This window comes from Frankliniella occidentalis, unplaced genomic scaffold, assembly GCF_000697945.3.
Source record: "Frankliniella occidentalis isolate FOCC.00 unplaced genomic scaffold, Focc_3.1 Scaffold71, whole genome shotgun sequence".
Taxonomy (NCBI): Eukaryota; Metazoa; Arthropoda; class Insecta; order Thysanoptera; family Thripidae; genus Frankliniella; species Frankliniella occidentalis.
The window spans coordinates 316859-330936 of NW_026267201.1; the positions used below are offsets into that span (position 1 = coordinate 316859).

Here is a 14078-nt window from a genome sequence, read left to right on the forward strand (position 1 = left end):
CGTTTGCGACGCCCGTACAGAGTGCCAGTGCAGTGCGTGACAATTGTACAACAGAGAACGCTCACCACCTGCACCCTCCCCCGCCCTCGCCCTTGCGATAATCAGAGTTCCTGGATTTGGCTCGGATCGCGCAGCGTAGCGCGAGAGAGGTGCTGCGTCGCGTCCCCCTGGCGGTGTGCTTACGTACCGCACCGTGTGGACCTCTCATAAATGTGGGGCACGGGCTGCCGCGGCCCGCACTACCGACCCGTCCGCCCGCGGAGCAGGAGAAGCGAGGCCCCCGTCGAGACCGTGCCTGAACGCCGCCCCTCTCCCCTGCCGCAAGATGGTTGTGAACAAGGATCAGCAGGAACTGGTCTATGATGTCCGGGAAACGCTCCGGAACAAGGTACACTGAGGGCGAAGGGCGGGTGGTGGTTTGAATTCGATTTGTTGGGTTCGATTTTATAGGGAGGGTGGATTGGATAACTACGCACATTTTTCGGCTGGAGGAGTGCGCGACACCGAGACGGCGCCTTCGGAAGTCAAGAATACTGTCCCGCACAACAGGCGTGCTCGACAGGCGTGCCTACCCGCACGGCGCTCTCGGGGCTTCATCTCAAAATCTCTGCGTTCCAGCAATGCTAGGCGAGGGGTTTGATGAATCTAGGGTCGCTAAGATTTGCAGTCCTCATTGAAGCAATTGAAATCTTTTATATTTTCTCGTACAAATCTTTCAAAGCGAAGTGTGGGTTGATGGTTGTGCACGCGCCACGCGCAAACCCCAGGCGAGAACAGGAAACACCGCCCTTCAAAGAACCCGGCGGATTTTAAATTTATGGCTGTCTACATGAGATAACGAAACTGCGACGCATCTGGCGTCGAGGGTCCATCCGCCATCCACTTGTGTTTGCTGACGTAGAATGGTCTTCCCTGTCCTCAGGTGGGGTGGGTCCCAGAGTGCTGCATCCCCGCCGAGAAGCACAAGCCGGGCAAGATGGGCGAGAAGGAGCCTCCCCCCAGCCCCACGCCGCACCGGAGGCTCCTACTCATGCAGGTGCTCCTCGGCGTGGTGGCCAACATGGGCGGTCTCTCCGCCGGCGCCAACCTGGGCTTCTCCGCCGTCGCCCTGCCCCAGATGAGGCACCCCAACTCCACTCTGACCGTCACTGCTGAGGAGGCATCCTGGATCGGTGAGGCCGCGCGAGCACCCGGGTGAGGTGTCCTGCGGCACGACACGTGCTCGATGGTGACCGTCTTGTGCTTTCCAGCGGGTGTGGCCGCGCTCGCGACCCCCGTGGGCTGCCTGCTGAGCGGCTGGCTCCTGGACCGGCTGGGGCGGCGTCCCGCGCTGCTCTGGCAGAACGTCCCCGCCCTGCTGGGCTGGCTGATGCTCGCACTGCCCCTGGACGAGCTGCTCGGCTTTGGCAACGGCCTCGGCCTCGTGTACGGCGGCCGCATCCTCACCGGCCTCGCCACCGGCATGGGCTCCGTGCCCGGCACCGTGTACGTGGCCGAGGTGGGCCTCAAAGAGCTGCGAGGGATGCTCGTCACCTGGACGTCCATTGCCATCTCCTTGGGAATCGTCGTTGTAAGTTCTGTTCAAACGCGCTAGACGATGTTTCGCGTCCTCGCGACTACTAACGGGCAGGCGCTCTTGTCCCACAGGTGTACGTGATCGGCGCGGTGCTGCCGTCGTGGCGCCTGGTGGCCGCCGTGTGCGCCGTGTTCCCGCTCCTCACGCTCGTGCTCGTCTACGCGGTGGCGGTGGAGAGCCCAGTCTGGCTGCTGGGCCGCGGCCGGGTCGCTGAGGCCAGGGCCGCCCTGGCGCGGACCCGCCTGGCACGCTCGCCCGCCGAGGCGGACGACGAGCTCGCCGCCCTCCTCCGCGAACGTCCCCCGCCTCCACCGCGCGCGGCCGGCGGCAAGGCGCCGACCGGGATACGCGGCGTGCTCCGGGACCTGCGCCGCCCCGAGTGCTGGAAGCCGCTGCTCATCATGAACGCCTTCTTCCTCTTCCAGCAGCTCAGCGGTGTGTTTGTCGTCATCTTCTACGCCGTGGACATGGTGGTGGAGGCGGGCGTGGCCGCGGACCCGTACCTCGTCGCCGTCATGATCGGCCTGGCCCGCCTCCTGGTCACGTTCGTCACCGGCTTCCTCTCCAATAAGGTAGGCGCAGCCTAGCGTGCGCTAGGATGGGCCGATCGTGTCTTACCGCTCTCGCTCTCACTGCAACCCATTCCACTGGCTTCCAGGTTGGGCGCCGTCCGCTCGCCATCATCTCCGGGGCCGGTATGACGGTGTGCATGATGGCGCTGGCGACGCACCTGCTGCTGCAGTCCGGGTCAGCGGCCGGCGACCTTCTGCAGCCGAGACCATGGCTGCCCGCTGCCGCCCTGGTCACCTTCATCCTGGCCAGCACCCTCGGGTTCCTCACGCTGCCGTGGGCCATGATCGGCGAGGTCTTCCCCGTGCGCTTCCGCGGCGTGGCGGGCGGATTCACCACCTGCTCGGCCTACTTGTACAGCTTCGCGGTGGTCAAGGCTCACCCTGGCGCCTCGCACGCGCTGGAGCGCCACGGCGTGTTCTTCTTCTACGGCGTCATGGCGCTGCTGGGCACGCTGTTCGTGGTGCTCGTGCTGCCCGAGACCCAGGGCCGCAGCCTCAGTGACGTCGAGGAGTACTTCAAGGGGAGGAGAGGCCGGCGCCAAGGAGACGTCGACGCGGACACCGAAGCAGCTGCGCGACTTCAGCCGGAGAAGATATCGACCGAACTCAAAAGTATGAACGGAGTCATCCCGCCCAAGACGTGACTCGCTTTTCTCGCTGAGTATCCAAAGTGACTTCACTCCCCCTTGGCTCTGCGTCAACGCCATATTGTGCACGGTGGTATCAAGAGTACTCGACTCTTAAATACCACTTTGATACTTCTCTGATCTCAGACTGCTGTTCTTTATCTTGTTTGGTGGGACCTCTGGAAAACAAAAACGGCTATTTGTTCTACATAGAAGTCCTATGAACTCTGCAAACACCAGAAAACCATTGAATTGATAATATGCGATACTGTGGCTATCATCGAACAATTTATGTAAGGTAACTAATTTTACAGTTCAAGACACAATAATGCATTTATATAATTTTATTTTGTCTGTTCTAGAGACTGAAATTCTGAGTTGTGCCATTGTGATACTGCTTTCATCATCAAATCTCATTACACGATATTATCAGTATTTATAAATAATGCAAATAGATTGTAAGTTTCATTTGTACTTTAGATGCATGTCATTTCTTACAAAGTTTTAATAATAAAGATATAAGCTGAACAAAAATAAAAACTTTAGTCTCTATGGAAATGGTGAAATGGGTACAAGCAAAAGAAGAAATCTATGATCAATTATTCAACCATTTTTAATGTAATAGTGAAACAAATTTAACAGCACACAACATACAATATTTAAGACCAGCTATAGAAGTTTACAAGTAAGACCCCATTCTATCTACAACAATAAATGGAATCACAACAATAATTTGTACATTATATATTTAATGGAAGACATTAAAGTATTACAGAAAGGTACAATGACCCAAATACATTTCATTATTGTAAAGGGAAAATGACAATAGGACCTCAGAAGGTTAAATCTTTTTGTGGAAGACAACTTGATACTTACATAGATTTCAAAAAATATGAATGAATTGTAGCCCTTGACAAACAAATGAATGAAAGGACAAAACTTTACTTACATTTTTTATAATAAATCAAGGTGCACTCATCAATGGAAAATCAAAAGTGAAGCATGTGCCTCCGGCAGCCAATTTCAAGCTTAACATTGATTAGATGGGTTTATCACAGGCATTGGAGAAGCCAATGTTATCAAAGATAAAATCACCTTTGGTACAGAAAAAATTATTAACTAGTGAGCTTTACTTGCACAGGTACAGAATTTCTTAAAAGATAGATGGAAGAAGATAATAGTGGATGATGTTGGTGACTACTGTCTGGAAAGATCAGAAAACCATTTCCGAGCACTAGAAAAATTGACATGATCCCTGAGAATTTTAAGTTAACATGGAGAAAAATTCAAATAAGAGAGGATGCATCCCACATACCGTACACTACCCCCAACATGCTGAAGTTGAATGAAACAAAACCAGGTACTTCTGCACTTTTTAAAAATTATGCCACACAATACACAATTTTATAAATATGTCAATAAACGGTATACCTTTTCCAATTTGTTTCCATAATACATGAACTTAAGAAGTACATTAGTCCCCTGGAACTGGATGAGGTATGACAGTGGATGCGCATTCCATCTCGTGGTCCAAAAAATTGGTACAAAATACCAAAATCTCATCTCAAATCTAGGTAGAAATTGAAAGTTTCAAAAAATAGAACGATAATGTTCAGGCCAAATACTGAAAAGAGCACAGAAAATAAGATATATGCTTAGAGCCCGAGAATAAACAACGTGGTCAATACAATGACAATAAAGATTTAGAGATACATTTGTACCCATAGACTGGTTCAAGGAAAAAATATGAAGTTTACTCCAGCTTTACTCTAATTCACACAAATACGTGATCAATATAAATGGAAGACTTTTTAGCTATGAATAAGCTAAGTCAAATAATAGGAACGCAACTGACTACAAACAAAAAAGCAGAGATAGTTTGAATCTCTAAAATAGTTTTAGTGCCATTTTTGGCTTGGATAGATTTCAAGAATGTCAAATGGGATTTGCTAGGTCAGATGAATTACTGTTGAAGAGCTCATGCATTATTTTCTTTGAATATTCATAAGTGAGGAATAATGTAGCTGTTGCTGGGAATGTCCTGAGGAGAGTTGGGCGAAGTCCATTGTAAAGGGCAGCCACACCTAGTACGATAGAATGTAAACAAAAGTTTCTTGTACTTTCTGGCACATACAAATCATGTAACATTGAAAAGGATATGATAATGATGACTGACCTTCTTTTTTAACTATGTCTTTCCCAACGGTGTATAAATTTCCTTGAAGACTGGAAACCTGTATACGTGATTTTATGACATCTGCTGGAAATGTTACAAGCCAAAATGACATGCCACCAACGCCTCCAGCAGCCATGGTGGCTAGGGGTCCTGAAAAAATATTTTGGAGGTATAAAAAGTTTTCAAAAAAATAAGATGAGGGAGTTAAAAAAAGGTTGCATCAGAGAAAATAATACCAATGTTTTCTTTTGCTTCACCAGGTTTTGTGAACATCTCTCGAGCCCACTCATAACCACCAAAAAATACAAAGTATCCAGGCATTTCTCTTGCAATGGTTGAGCCAAGCCCAACAAATAAACCTCTAATGCCAGATTCAGCCAAGACTTGTTTTGTTAGTCGAAGGGGACCGATTTTTTCCTGAAACATTCCCAATGAGTTTGAAGTTGGAATCAGTTGTAATAAAGACTTTAGATAGATCTTAACATGAAAATTGGAAAACTCAAACATACCAATGAAGCTCCTGAAGCCATAGACATTTCTCTTGCAGCTTGTAACTTACACTTAATGAGTTCGGTTGGACAAAGAGTAAATGAGGAGAAAAATGCAGCCATACAGCCAGCAGTAGCATTTGATACTGCACTGAGGTCTTCCACTCTCTGATAATTTTCAATAATTAGATAAAAATATGAAAAAAATAAAGACAACAAAAGTATGGCAGAAATATTGTATTTGTTACCTGGACTGCTGTCAAATTGGCGACAGCTTTCTGGCATAAACCGTATCCAGCAAACAGCACAGAATTCTCAGCAACATTTGCTACTATGGCCGGAGCAGTTCCAGCATATAGACCTCGAATAAACCCTTCCTTGCCAACTGTTTGCTTCATGCAGTCAAACATGTTTTTGTATAACTGTGGAAATGTCTGCATTTTCACCTTTATTGTATCCAAAGGTTGCCCAACGTAAACCAGTGCAACACCCCCTGTAGTATCAAGAGCATGGATTTCACAATTGTTGATGCAGTGAAAGAAACTGCATCCTACTATAATTAGTTTTCTTTAACAAACGCAATTCAGTAAAAGATAACTTACCCAGAGAGCCAGCTGTAAAGTCAATAATACCATCTTTCACAGAACTTCTTTTCTCACCGCTGTGGACCATTGTAAATCTGAAAATGAATAGGGGAAGAAATCAGTTGTTGCAAGCAGCAATAAGCCTAAGAGCAACGCTGTCGCAATGAGCCTGTATCAAATCATGCCGGGTCTGATATCACAGCATGATACAGCTCAGGGTCAGGTTCATCGGGACTAATTGATTTGTTTGCGGGTTAAGGGCACTACAAACAACTCAATTAAATCTGTTCTCATGACTTAGACAGGCACATGCAGGTATCGCAAACTCATGAAGTCGTTGATTTCTCACAAAATTCCTGCAATACAAGGCGTAAAACAAAAAATTGGATACGCAATTTACCAAATTATTGCCTAAGAAAACTAGCGTAGCAGCAAGCAGCAGACGAGAAAATGGAAACATGTGCACCTCCCTGTGACGTCAAAGAAATGAACAGTGGCGCCCTCTTGTGCCCCTTCGTTCAGACTTGAGCCGAAACGACTAACCTCAACTTTATTTATTTGTTTGTGAAGGGAGTAAACTGTCAAATATATGACTATTGCTCTTTATTATACAATTTGCCCGCTTCCTGTTAAGTCATCAATATCCCAATAATGTCCAGACAAGGAGCCAGGCTAGACGCCAAGAAAGTGGTATGTTATGTCAAAAAAAATAACTTAGACAGACTGTTTCTCATTCTCCACAAAAGTTTAACCCTTATAATTACGTTGTTTTGTTTAAATTATTAATCACTTGTAACTCCTCTGGAAGTGAGCAAAATCAAGTAATAGCAGAGAAAATTATTTTTATATTGTGCACCGTCAAATATTTTTTGTGTTATACTTTGAAAATTTGTTTAATCTGCCAACTCTGATGTAATATTTGAATAATTCCTTTAAATTTCAGAATTCAGAGCTGTTCACACTTACATATGGCACTCTCGTATCTCAACTTTTGAAAGACTATGAAAACGTAGATGAAGTTAATAAGCAGTTGGAAAGAATGGGTTACAATATTGGTATTCGACTCATTGAAGATTTCCTTGCTCGTACTGGATCTGGGAGATGTTATGATTTCAAAGACACAGCTGAAAAAATACAGGTATGTAGTTCTGTTTAATTTCTTCCTCAACTTTTCAGTCTTGGATTATTTTCCTAATTTAATGTTATTTTGGTTTGGCAGGCTGGCTTTCGTATTTTCCTTGGTGTGTCACCGACAATATCTAATTGGGGTCCAGGAGGTGATGAATTTTCCCTTATCTTCGAGTCAAATCCTTTGACAGAATTTGTTGAACTACCAGATCACTGCTTAAACCTGAAGTACTGCAATATCTTAGCTGGTGTCCTGCGTGGAGCCTGTGAAATGGTTTGCTCTCTCAATTTCACCTTGCCTGGTTTACAATTGACATGTCCACAATGACCCATTAATGTAATTTTATTATTATTGTTTAGGTTCAAATGGAAGTCACATCCTGGTTTGTCCAAGACCAGTTGAAGGGTGACAATGTAACTGAATTGAGGGTGAAGTTTATTAAAAGGCTAGAAGATGCTATCCCTGCTGGCGAAGACTGATCTCTGCAATAATAAGCGCTGTTGTCGCTATATTGTTGTTTATCTTCAAAGTGTATTAACACCACAAATTTTGTGATGACTTAATGGGTTGATAAAATTCTATTCTAGATGTATTATTCATTATTCCAATATTTGTGAAAGCTTTCACATTTTCCATTCATGTACAAAGGCATGAATATTTGTTTTCAATTGTCATTATTTTATTGTAATGTTGTGATAAAAATAAAGTAGAACACACGCATAATATACTGTTGCTAATTGTCATTTTCACGGTAGCACTTCAGAACCATTGAGTCGCAATCCACTCTTCAGTTTATTAGATAAGAGGGTGTGGAAGCAAACCTTGATGCCTCGATGTCACCGATGTCACTTGTAGTACACAACTATCAGCTTACAACTACCCCGAGAAAAGTAGTTCTTATTATCTTTTTCAATTTTCTGTTATATATAATGGCAGAATTCTATTTCGGACTTGTTCTGACTGATTTTTCTGATCAGTACAAATTGCGCCCTGTTTGAATTGCACCGAATCTCCGCGCCCGTTCCTTTCGATATATCGAAACTCGAAGACTTTCTGCAACAGTAATGGCGTCCGCCGCCGCCATGTTTCCCAATTCGGAATACTATTTTATCTGCACCTTGGAGTCCTAAATTCTTGGGCTTACTGTTGCCTGATTATATTTGCTAAATGCCTGTCTTCATGGTATGTAGATGTGACTAAGATGAATGTCATTCCTTGTCAAAGGAGAAAATTGCTACTGTCCATCACCGGCTACATGTAAGGGTTGCTGTAAACATTTTCATCTCTCCCTCTTTTACCACTAAAAAAAATAGTGAATTTTACAAATGAAAGAAATGAAAACTATATTTGTGTGAAATTCAACCCGCATTAGCTGACGTATCAGAAAAAAAAATGAAATAATTCGATTGTAGTGTCATCAGTTCAGAAGTACCGAAAATAACAATTTCTGTTTCACAAAACCTGAAAATAAACATTCCCATTAATCTGTTTTTGAAGATACTATTGTGTATTACTAACCAATTGTGATTGTTTGTATTTTCATGAAACTCGTCATCAATATTTTCGAAATTTTCTGTCTTTCTTTTCACATTAACTCCCATCTATTGATAAATGTTTACCTCTCCCTAAGAAAGTTAGTCAGACAGAATCTTAGGTTATGTTATGAATCTTTCTGCTCACACAGTACATCAGTTTGAGACCTATTCAATGGTAGCTGCACTGTATGGCCTAATTCTCACATATTTTAAATTGAAACTTGTTTAGCATTTGTAAGTTACTTGTCAATCAAAGTGTTTATTCTGATGTAGGGTACAAATTAAAAAATACAAATTGCTATTTAGCCTGTTTACTAATAGTGTTGCTTACCTTTTTGTCTGTCCAGGCTGAGCATTCAGTTTTAGGATAGCTACAGATCAATTAATTCGTAGAGATGGAGGACGGAATGGATGAATCATCCAGCGGTGAATGGGAGTCCTCTACAGACTCCTCATCGTCTTCCTCTTCTGAGGATTCATCACTGGGTGGCTCCGACAGTTCGTCCTCCTCATCAGAAGAATCATCAGTTCCATCAACAAAGCTAGAGGATTGCAAGGTTTGATTTTGATTAAATATCTATCTCTGATTCAAAATATTGGTGTTGTACTTTAATACAAATCTTAATTATTATTCTAACACACTTTTTAAAGGTCAATGGTGCTCTTTTGAAACTCCCTCAAGGGCTTTGCGAACAAGAGGATGTTTTTCAGCAATTGTTGTCATACGAGACTTGGCAGAGTTTGTCAGCTGCCAACAAAGAACATCTCAAGGTATATATGTAAGAGCATTACTTTAATATGCTAGTTGAACTGCTAATTTAAAATAAAAATCTTAAATTTTTTAGAAATTTCTACCAAGTTTTCAATCTAATAATGATAGTGAACAAGAAACTACTCTTGAGCTACTTTTGAATGGAGAAAATATAAGGTTTGGTAATCCTCTCAAAGATTTCCATAGAAATCTAAAAAACGGATATTTTAGGCCTGATATTGCACGAATGAGGCGCTTGCTCAGGAAAGCCCTGAACAGGGAGTACAAGTAAGGACAATGTCATCTGCTATGTAAGAACGAGATTTCAAGTAGTCTTCTTATCATTGGAATTATTTTAGTTACAGCCAAAAACGCTACTATTTTCGCGTTATGAAATCAGTGCTGGTGTCCAGACAAAAACTTCTGCAGGCAGCAAATGTCTTGCCTCCTGGTATGAACCCGAAAGTACCTCGTCTACCAGCACCTCCAAGAACTCAACAGCTGTCTACAAGAGATTTTCGTACAAGACGCAGGTATTTCCAAGAACTTCGAGCTGTCAGGCAAGAAGTTGGTGAATCCGGTCATAGCTCAGAGGATGAAAATTATCCAGGTATTTCCATTTCTATCCTGTCATGTACTTGATTTATTGAAATTTTTAATCTAATTCTGTTCTAATTTATCAGAGGGACCACCTGCTCAAATGAACAAAAAACTGAAACGTCGATTATCAGTTCTGGAAACATCAATATGCCCTGAAATGAGAAGAGTTGTTTCAACATTGGCTGCTAAGCCTGCTGGTTTAGATTTGGCTGCCAATGTTACAGCTTCTAATAACCCCTATGAACTTTCAGATGAAGCATATCGTAACATGCTGATTCGACACAAAAAAAGAAGATTGGCCGGGGATGTGAGGAAAATTTGTCTTTATTACTTCTGATTTATGAAATTAATTTACTTAGATTACATACTTCATGTTGTATCTTGGTTTCAGACCCATCCTGAGCTCAGTTGCATTGGTAGAAGTTTACATGATGTTGTTGATAGGGCAAACCGAGTTATGTCAAAGAAAGGACTACCTATCAGCTTGAAATTTGAAGCCCTTGGCAAACCCATACCGAAACAAATACAGAAAAGGAGAAATAGCAAAATGCAACCAGAAACTGTGCCAAGCTCCAGTCCTCTCACGGTACATGCGTATTGACATTTTATTATAGTATTTTCATCCCCCCAAATTTTTACATGGTTTAATCAATGTGCATATTTATCCCTCAGATGGCAGATAGTTCAGACATGGTGGAATCAGATGATGATGACATTATATCTGTTACTCGTCTCTTGGAGAACATAGATAAAGCCCAGAGGGCTCAATTGGAGAAAAAGGCACTTGAGAAGGAAAAAGATAGTGAAATCAAGGATGTTGTCAGAGGGAGAGAATGGGAAAAAGATTGGGAAGAGAAAGAAAAAGAAAAGGAAAAAGAAAAAGTACTAAACAAAGAAAAAGATAAAGATGAGTGGGATAGATTTATAGAAAATGACCTAGAAAAGTTTCCTGCCGGTACAACACCTCGTTCATCTGGCACAAAACCAAAAAAGAGCAACACTTCCCGCATTGGTAAACCTAATAATTTATCTGGACTGCCAACAAGTAGAAGAATACTGAAAGGAGAGCTTGAAGATGCTGTCGATAGTCTTCTTAACAGTGGTAGGTGTTGTCCAACGCCAGTCATTAGCTTTTCATCATGAACTTTATCAAATTTCTTTTTCCTTCTAGGATCAAATGCATCAATGTCATCTAGTGATTCTAAACCGCCAAAGGTTCAAAATCAGTATCAACAGTCATTGCCAATTTCATCACACAAACAGAAACTTCAGGAGCAGCTGAAAGAAGAAGATGTTGGGGTGAAAATAGTTCAAGCCACATCTTTCCCTGCTACTCAAGATGCATCACTTCTCCCTGATCTGTCCAATATAGACATGATGTCATTGCCCATTGACATAGAGGATCCTGAGCCTGAAGTAAATGTTGAAGATCTACCGTACGTATTTTTTATACTGACCAATCTGTGTGAAATTACTACACATTTAACAATACACATCTATCAAAACTTCCATAATTATTTTTCTTTTGTTTTTAACTTTAGTGCTACTCCTTCATTGATGCAAGAAACTCATTCGTGTTTCTTTGCGCTTTTGCGTGACTTGATATGCTCTGCCAAGGAGCAGTCCATGAGCTTGAGCAACTTGCAGGCTGGATTGCGAAGATGGCAGGAAAGTCCCATATCACCTTTAAATGACTGGTACCCTCAAGCTGCTAACTCAGGTGGCTGGGTATCTTCTTTGACGTCAGCACTCACATTTTTATCTGGCCAGCTTCCTGGTAAAAAATTTTTAATGGAAAAGTAGATAATGTTTTAAAGTAACTTTTATTTTGTTCATGATTAACTTGACTTTCTTCCTTTAGATATGCACCCTGATGAATTTGTCCCGTACCTAGAATACAAGCCATCAATTCGTAAATACCAATGGATAGGAGCTGGAAGGGATTCTGATAACCTACTTATGCCTCTTTGCACTTATTGGTTAGAACGGTGTGATGAAGCTGCTGAAATGCAATCAAAAGCAAATAAGACTAACCAGAAGAAGGACTCTGTTGTAGAGACAGAAAATAATATCTATGTTGATGATGAGGAGATGGGTGTCTATTTACCTGTAGACCCTACAAATGATTACTCAGATCGTCTGGATAGTCCTCCACCATCTTGCAATCCAACTGATTGGGTAGTAAGACAAACAACACTTGAAGAGAAACAACAGTTCCGATCTCAGGTATTTTACTTAAAATATTAAAAATGTACTTATCTAACCAGTTTCTTTAAAAAAAAAAAAAAAAAAAACAGGTTTAGCCAACTTAACAACTTTGATCTGTTGTTATTTTTAATATAGGAATTAGAACGATTTGCTAATCCTCTCAGAGCATTTACTTATAAAATGCATGGATATGAAAGTGTTGTTGGACCTCTTCGAGGTGTTTACTCCACTGGATCGTTGAACGTGAAGCCAAGAGGCCACTCACTTCTTGTTAGTGACAGGCCAAACTATGTCACTATTTTAGCTCTTGGTAATTATTACCTCAGTAAACGTTGCTCAGTTTTAATTGATTATTTTACCATAATGACTATTTTTATTTTGCCTGTAGTACGAGATGCTGTTGCAAGACTCCCTAATGGGCAGGGAACTCGAATGGACATATGTGAACTTTTAAAAGATTCACAGTATTTGAAACCGGGAGCAACTGAACAAACTGTTCAATCTGTTGTCAGTGGTGCCCTGGATAGATTACATTATGAACCAGACCCATGTGTTAAGTATGAACCAAAACGCAAAATTTGGGTATGCCTTCATCGTAATAGAACCATGGAAGAGTATGGTAAGTGAAGCAACATTGCTGGATCATTCAGTTTTAACCAGAATTCACCTCCTTCTAACTCCATTGTTACAGAGCAAATGCACCAACTGCAAGGTTTGGGAAAATCAAAATACCGAAAGTCAGGAGGCAGGGTAAAGAAAGAAAAAGACTTGAAGGCAGAGGTATGTTGTATCCGTTTATCTGAGCTAAACCCAACACCAATTTGGAATGTGAAGCACAATTTTTTATGCTGTACCCTTTTCTACTCATAGACAAAGGCTGCTGTTGCTGCAGTGACATCAAGCATTAACAGTACTCCAAGACAAGTTCCCCAAGTTGAGGCTGAAGTGACAAACATGCCCACTGGTCTACACACAATACAGGTAAATTGTAGCAGTCAGCAAACAGTTGTGATTAATTTGTGTGGCAAGTGCGTTACAAACTTTTGCCTATTGTAGGTGACTACTCGACCTGCTGCATCACTTACAAGTGGCTCTCTATGGAATACTCCTATGGAGCTACCCTTGATGCCTAGTACTCCATCCCCTGCCTCATCAGGAACTAGTTCCGTGCCAAGTTTAAATTCTACATCTACAACACCCTCTCAATCTGCTCGCACGATTCTCTCAGCACGCCTTCCTACAAGTCCTGCTGTCGCACGTAAATCATTGAAAAAGCAGGCTGTGTCAATTGATAGTGTGGAGTCTGTTGTACCTGTATCTGGTACAAATGTTCGATCAGTCTTAGGGTCTCCTTCTACTGAGGTAGCCAAAACATCTCAACAGCAAATAGTGATGGGGGGCCGTCTTATAACTTCCACTCCAGGCCGTAAGTCACTTGTCATGACTAGCAGCGGAGGTGTGCCACAAATGGTAAGTCCATTTCTTTTATTGAAAAATGACCATTTAAGTGGCCCTCACAATGAACGAACCCGCCCAGAATGTTTTCCGAGGTAACACTATTATAAAGTCTGGGACACACTGCATAGGTGAATCTGCTAAGTAGATGTGTTAAGCCAGCGGCCCACTTGGAGCGCCCAATGTTCCTTGATAACGTTTCCACACGTTGGCGCGGGGATTGCTCATTGTGGGGGGTCTTTTAGGAAATTGATAACTTCTATAGTTGAGCGCATGTTGACCTTGCTCTTTGTTTAACAGGTGCAGCTAGCAACGCAAAACAAGCAGACCATAGCAGGTATAATACATAATGATCTTTTTAAGATCTTAGAAATCTTA

The 14078-nt window shown here is 42.7% G+C and overlaps 4 protein-coding genes across 9 annotated transcripts in view; 3 read left to right on the forward strand and 1 right to left on the reverse strand.

Annotated features, from left to right (window-relative positions):
* The window catches only part of LOC113217468 (facilitated trehalose transporter Tret1), a 9712-nt gene extending 6420 nt beyond the window's left edge, over positions 1-3292 (forward strand). For 2 of the 3 annotated variants that reach the window (XM_026437376.2, XM_052268519.1), the window contains exons 2-5: positions 923-1172; positions 1251-1570; positions 1648-2148; positions 2235-3292. In XM_026437376.2, the coding sequence (XP_026293161.2) occupies positions 977-1172; positions 1251-1570; positions 1648-2148; positions 2235-2792 (1575 nt within the window). In that variant the 5' untranslated portion in view covers positions 923-976 and the 3' untranslated portion in view covers positions 2793-3292. Of the gene's footprint in view, positions 1-193; positions 389-922; positions 1173-1250; positions 1571-1647; positions 2149-2234 lie in introns of those variants that run through there. The other variant, XM_026437375.2, reaches the window with a different exon arrangement.
* A 76-nt stretch (positions 3293-3368) lies between these two features.
* Positions 3369-6521, reverse strand: LOC113217470 (mitochondrial ornithine transporter 1). Of its 2 annotated transcripts, XM_026437377.2 has the most exons (7): positions 6423-6521; positions 6041-6117; positions 5687-5931; positions 5460-5606; positions 5187-5367; positions 4951-5100; positions 3369-4858 (listed from the first exon to the last, which is right to left on the reverse strand). In XM_026437377.2, exons 2-7 carry the CDS (start codon positions 6108-6110, stop codon positions 4710-4712), a joined length of 942 nt encoding a protein of 313 aa, XP_026293162.1. In that variant the 5' UTR covers positions 6111-6117; positions 6423-6521; the 3' UTR covers positions 3369-4709. The 2 variants fall into 2 exon arrangements, with proteins under 2 accessions (XP_026293162.1, XP_052124483.1); XM_052268523.1 differs by lacking the exon at positions 6423-6521 and having other exon boundaries at positions 6041-6342.
* A 2-nt stretch (positions 6522-6523) lies between these two features.
* On the forward strand, positions 6524-7876 carry LOC113217471 (trafficking protein particle complex subunit 3). Its single transcript, XM_026437378.2, has 4 exons — positions 6524-6712; positions 6966-7160; positions 7242-7424; positions 7511-7876. Exons 1-4 carry the CDS (start codon positions 6674-6676, stop codon positions 7628-7630), a joined length of 537 nt encoding a protein of 178 aa, XP_026293163.1. The 5' UTR covers positions 6524-6673; the 3' UTR covers positions 7631-7876.
* A 312-nt stretch (positions 7877-8188) lies between these two features.
* LOC113217472 (polyhomeotic-proximal chromatin protein) overlaps positions 8189-14078 on the forward strand; it is a 21064-nt gene continuing 15174 nt past the window's right edge. The window contains exons 1-18 of one of the 3 annotated variants that reach the window (XM_052268513.1): positions 8434-8579; positions 8836-8920; positions 9034-9243; positions 9338-9457; positions 9532-9725; positions 9797-10047; positions 10121-10344; positions 10429-10623; positions 10710-11139; positions 11209-11473; positions 11579-11814; positions 11899-12263; positions 12381-12555; positions 12634-12864; positions 12937-13025; positions 13116-13226; positions 13302-13715; positions 14001-14037. In XM_052268513.1, coding sequence (XP_052124473.1) covers positions 9082-9243; positions 9338-9457; positions 9532-9725; positions 9797-10047; positions 10121-10344; positions 10429-10623; positions 10710-11139; positions 11209-11473; positions 11579-11814; positions 11899-12263; positions 12381-12555; positions 12634-12864; positions 12937-13025; positions 13116-13226; positions 13302-13715; positions 14001-14037 — 3499 coding nt within the window. In that variant the 5' untranslated portion in view covers positions 8434-8579; positions 8836-8920; positions 9034-9081. Of the gene's footprint in view, positions 8409-8433; positions 8580-8835; positions 8921-9033; positions 9244-9337; positions 9458-9531; positions 9726-9796; positions 10048-10120; positions 10345-10428; positions 10624-10709; positions 11140-11208; positions 11474-11578; positions 11815-11898; positions 12264-12380; positions 12556-12633; positions 12865-12936; positions 13026-13115; positions 13227-13301; positions 13716-14000; positions 14038-14078 lie in introns of those variants that run through there. The other 2 variants (XM_026437381.2, XM_026437379.2) reach the window with 2 other exon arrangements.

Bases quoted from the DNA above. Each gene is read 5' to 3' on its own strand.
- LOC113217470 (XM_026437377.2), bottom strand. From the start codon at position 6,110: ATGGTCCACAGCGGTGAGAAAAGAAGTTCTGTGAAAGATGGTATTATT. The intron at 5,101-5,186 runs GTATTATTTTCT...ATATTTTTTCAG, and splicing joins TGAAGCAAAAGAAAACATTG to GACCCCTAGCCACCATGGCT. The intron at 4,859-4,950 runs GTCAGTCATCAT...CTATCGTACTAG, and splicing joins AGACATAGTTAAAAAAGAAG to GTGTGGCTGCCCTTTACAAT.
- LOC113217471 (XM_026437378.2), top strand. From the start codon at position 6,674: ATGTCCAGACAAGGAGCCAGGCTAGACGCCAAGAAAGTG. The intron at 6,713-6,965 runs GTATGTTATGTC...TTTAAATTTCAG, and splicing joins GGCTAGACGCCAAGAAAGTG to AATTCAGAGCTGTTCACACT. The intron at 7,425-7,510 runs GTTTGCTCTCTC...ATTATTGTTTAG, and splicing joins TGCGTGGAGCCTGTGAAATG to GTTCAAATGGAAGTCACATC.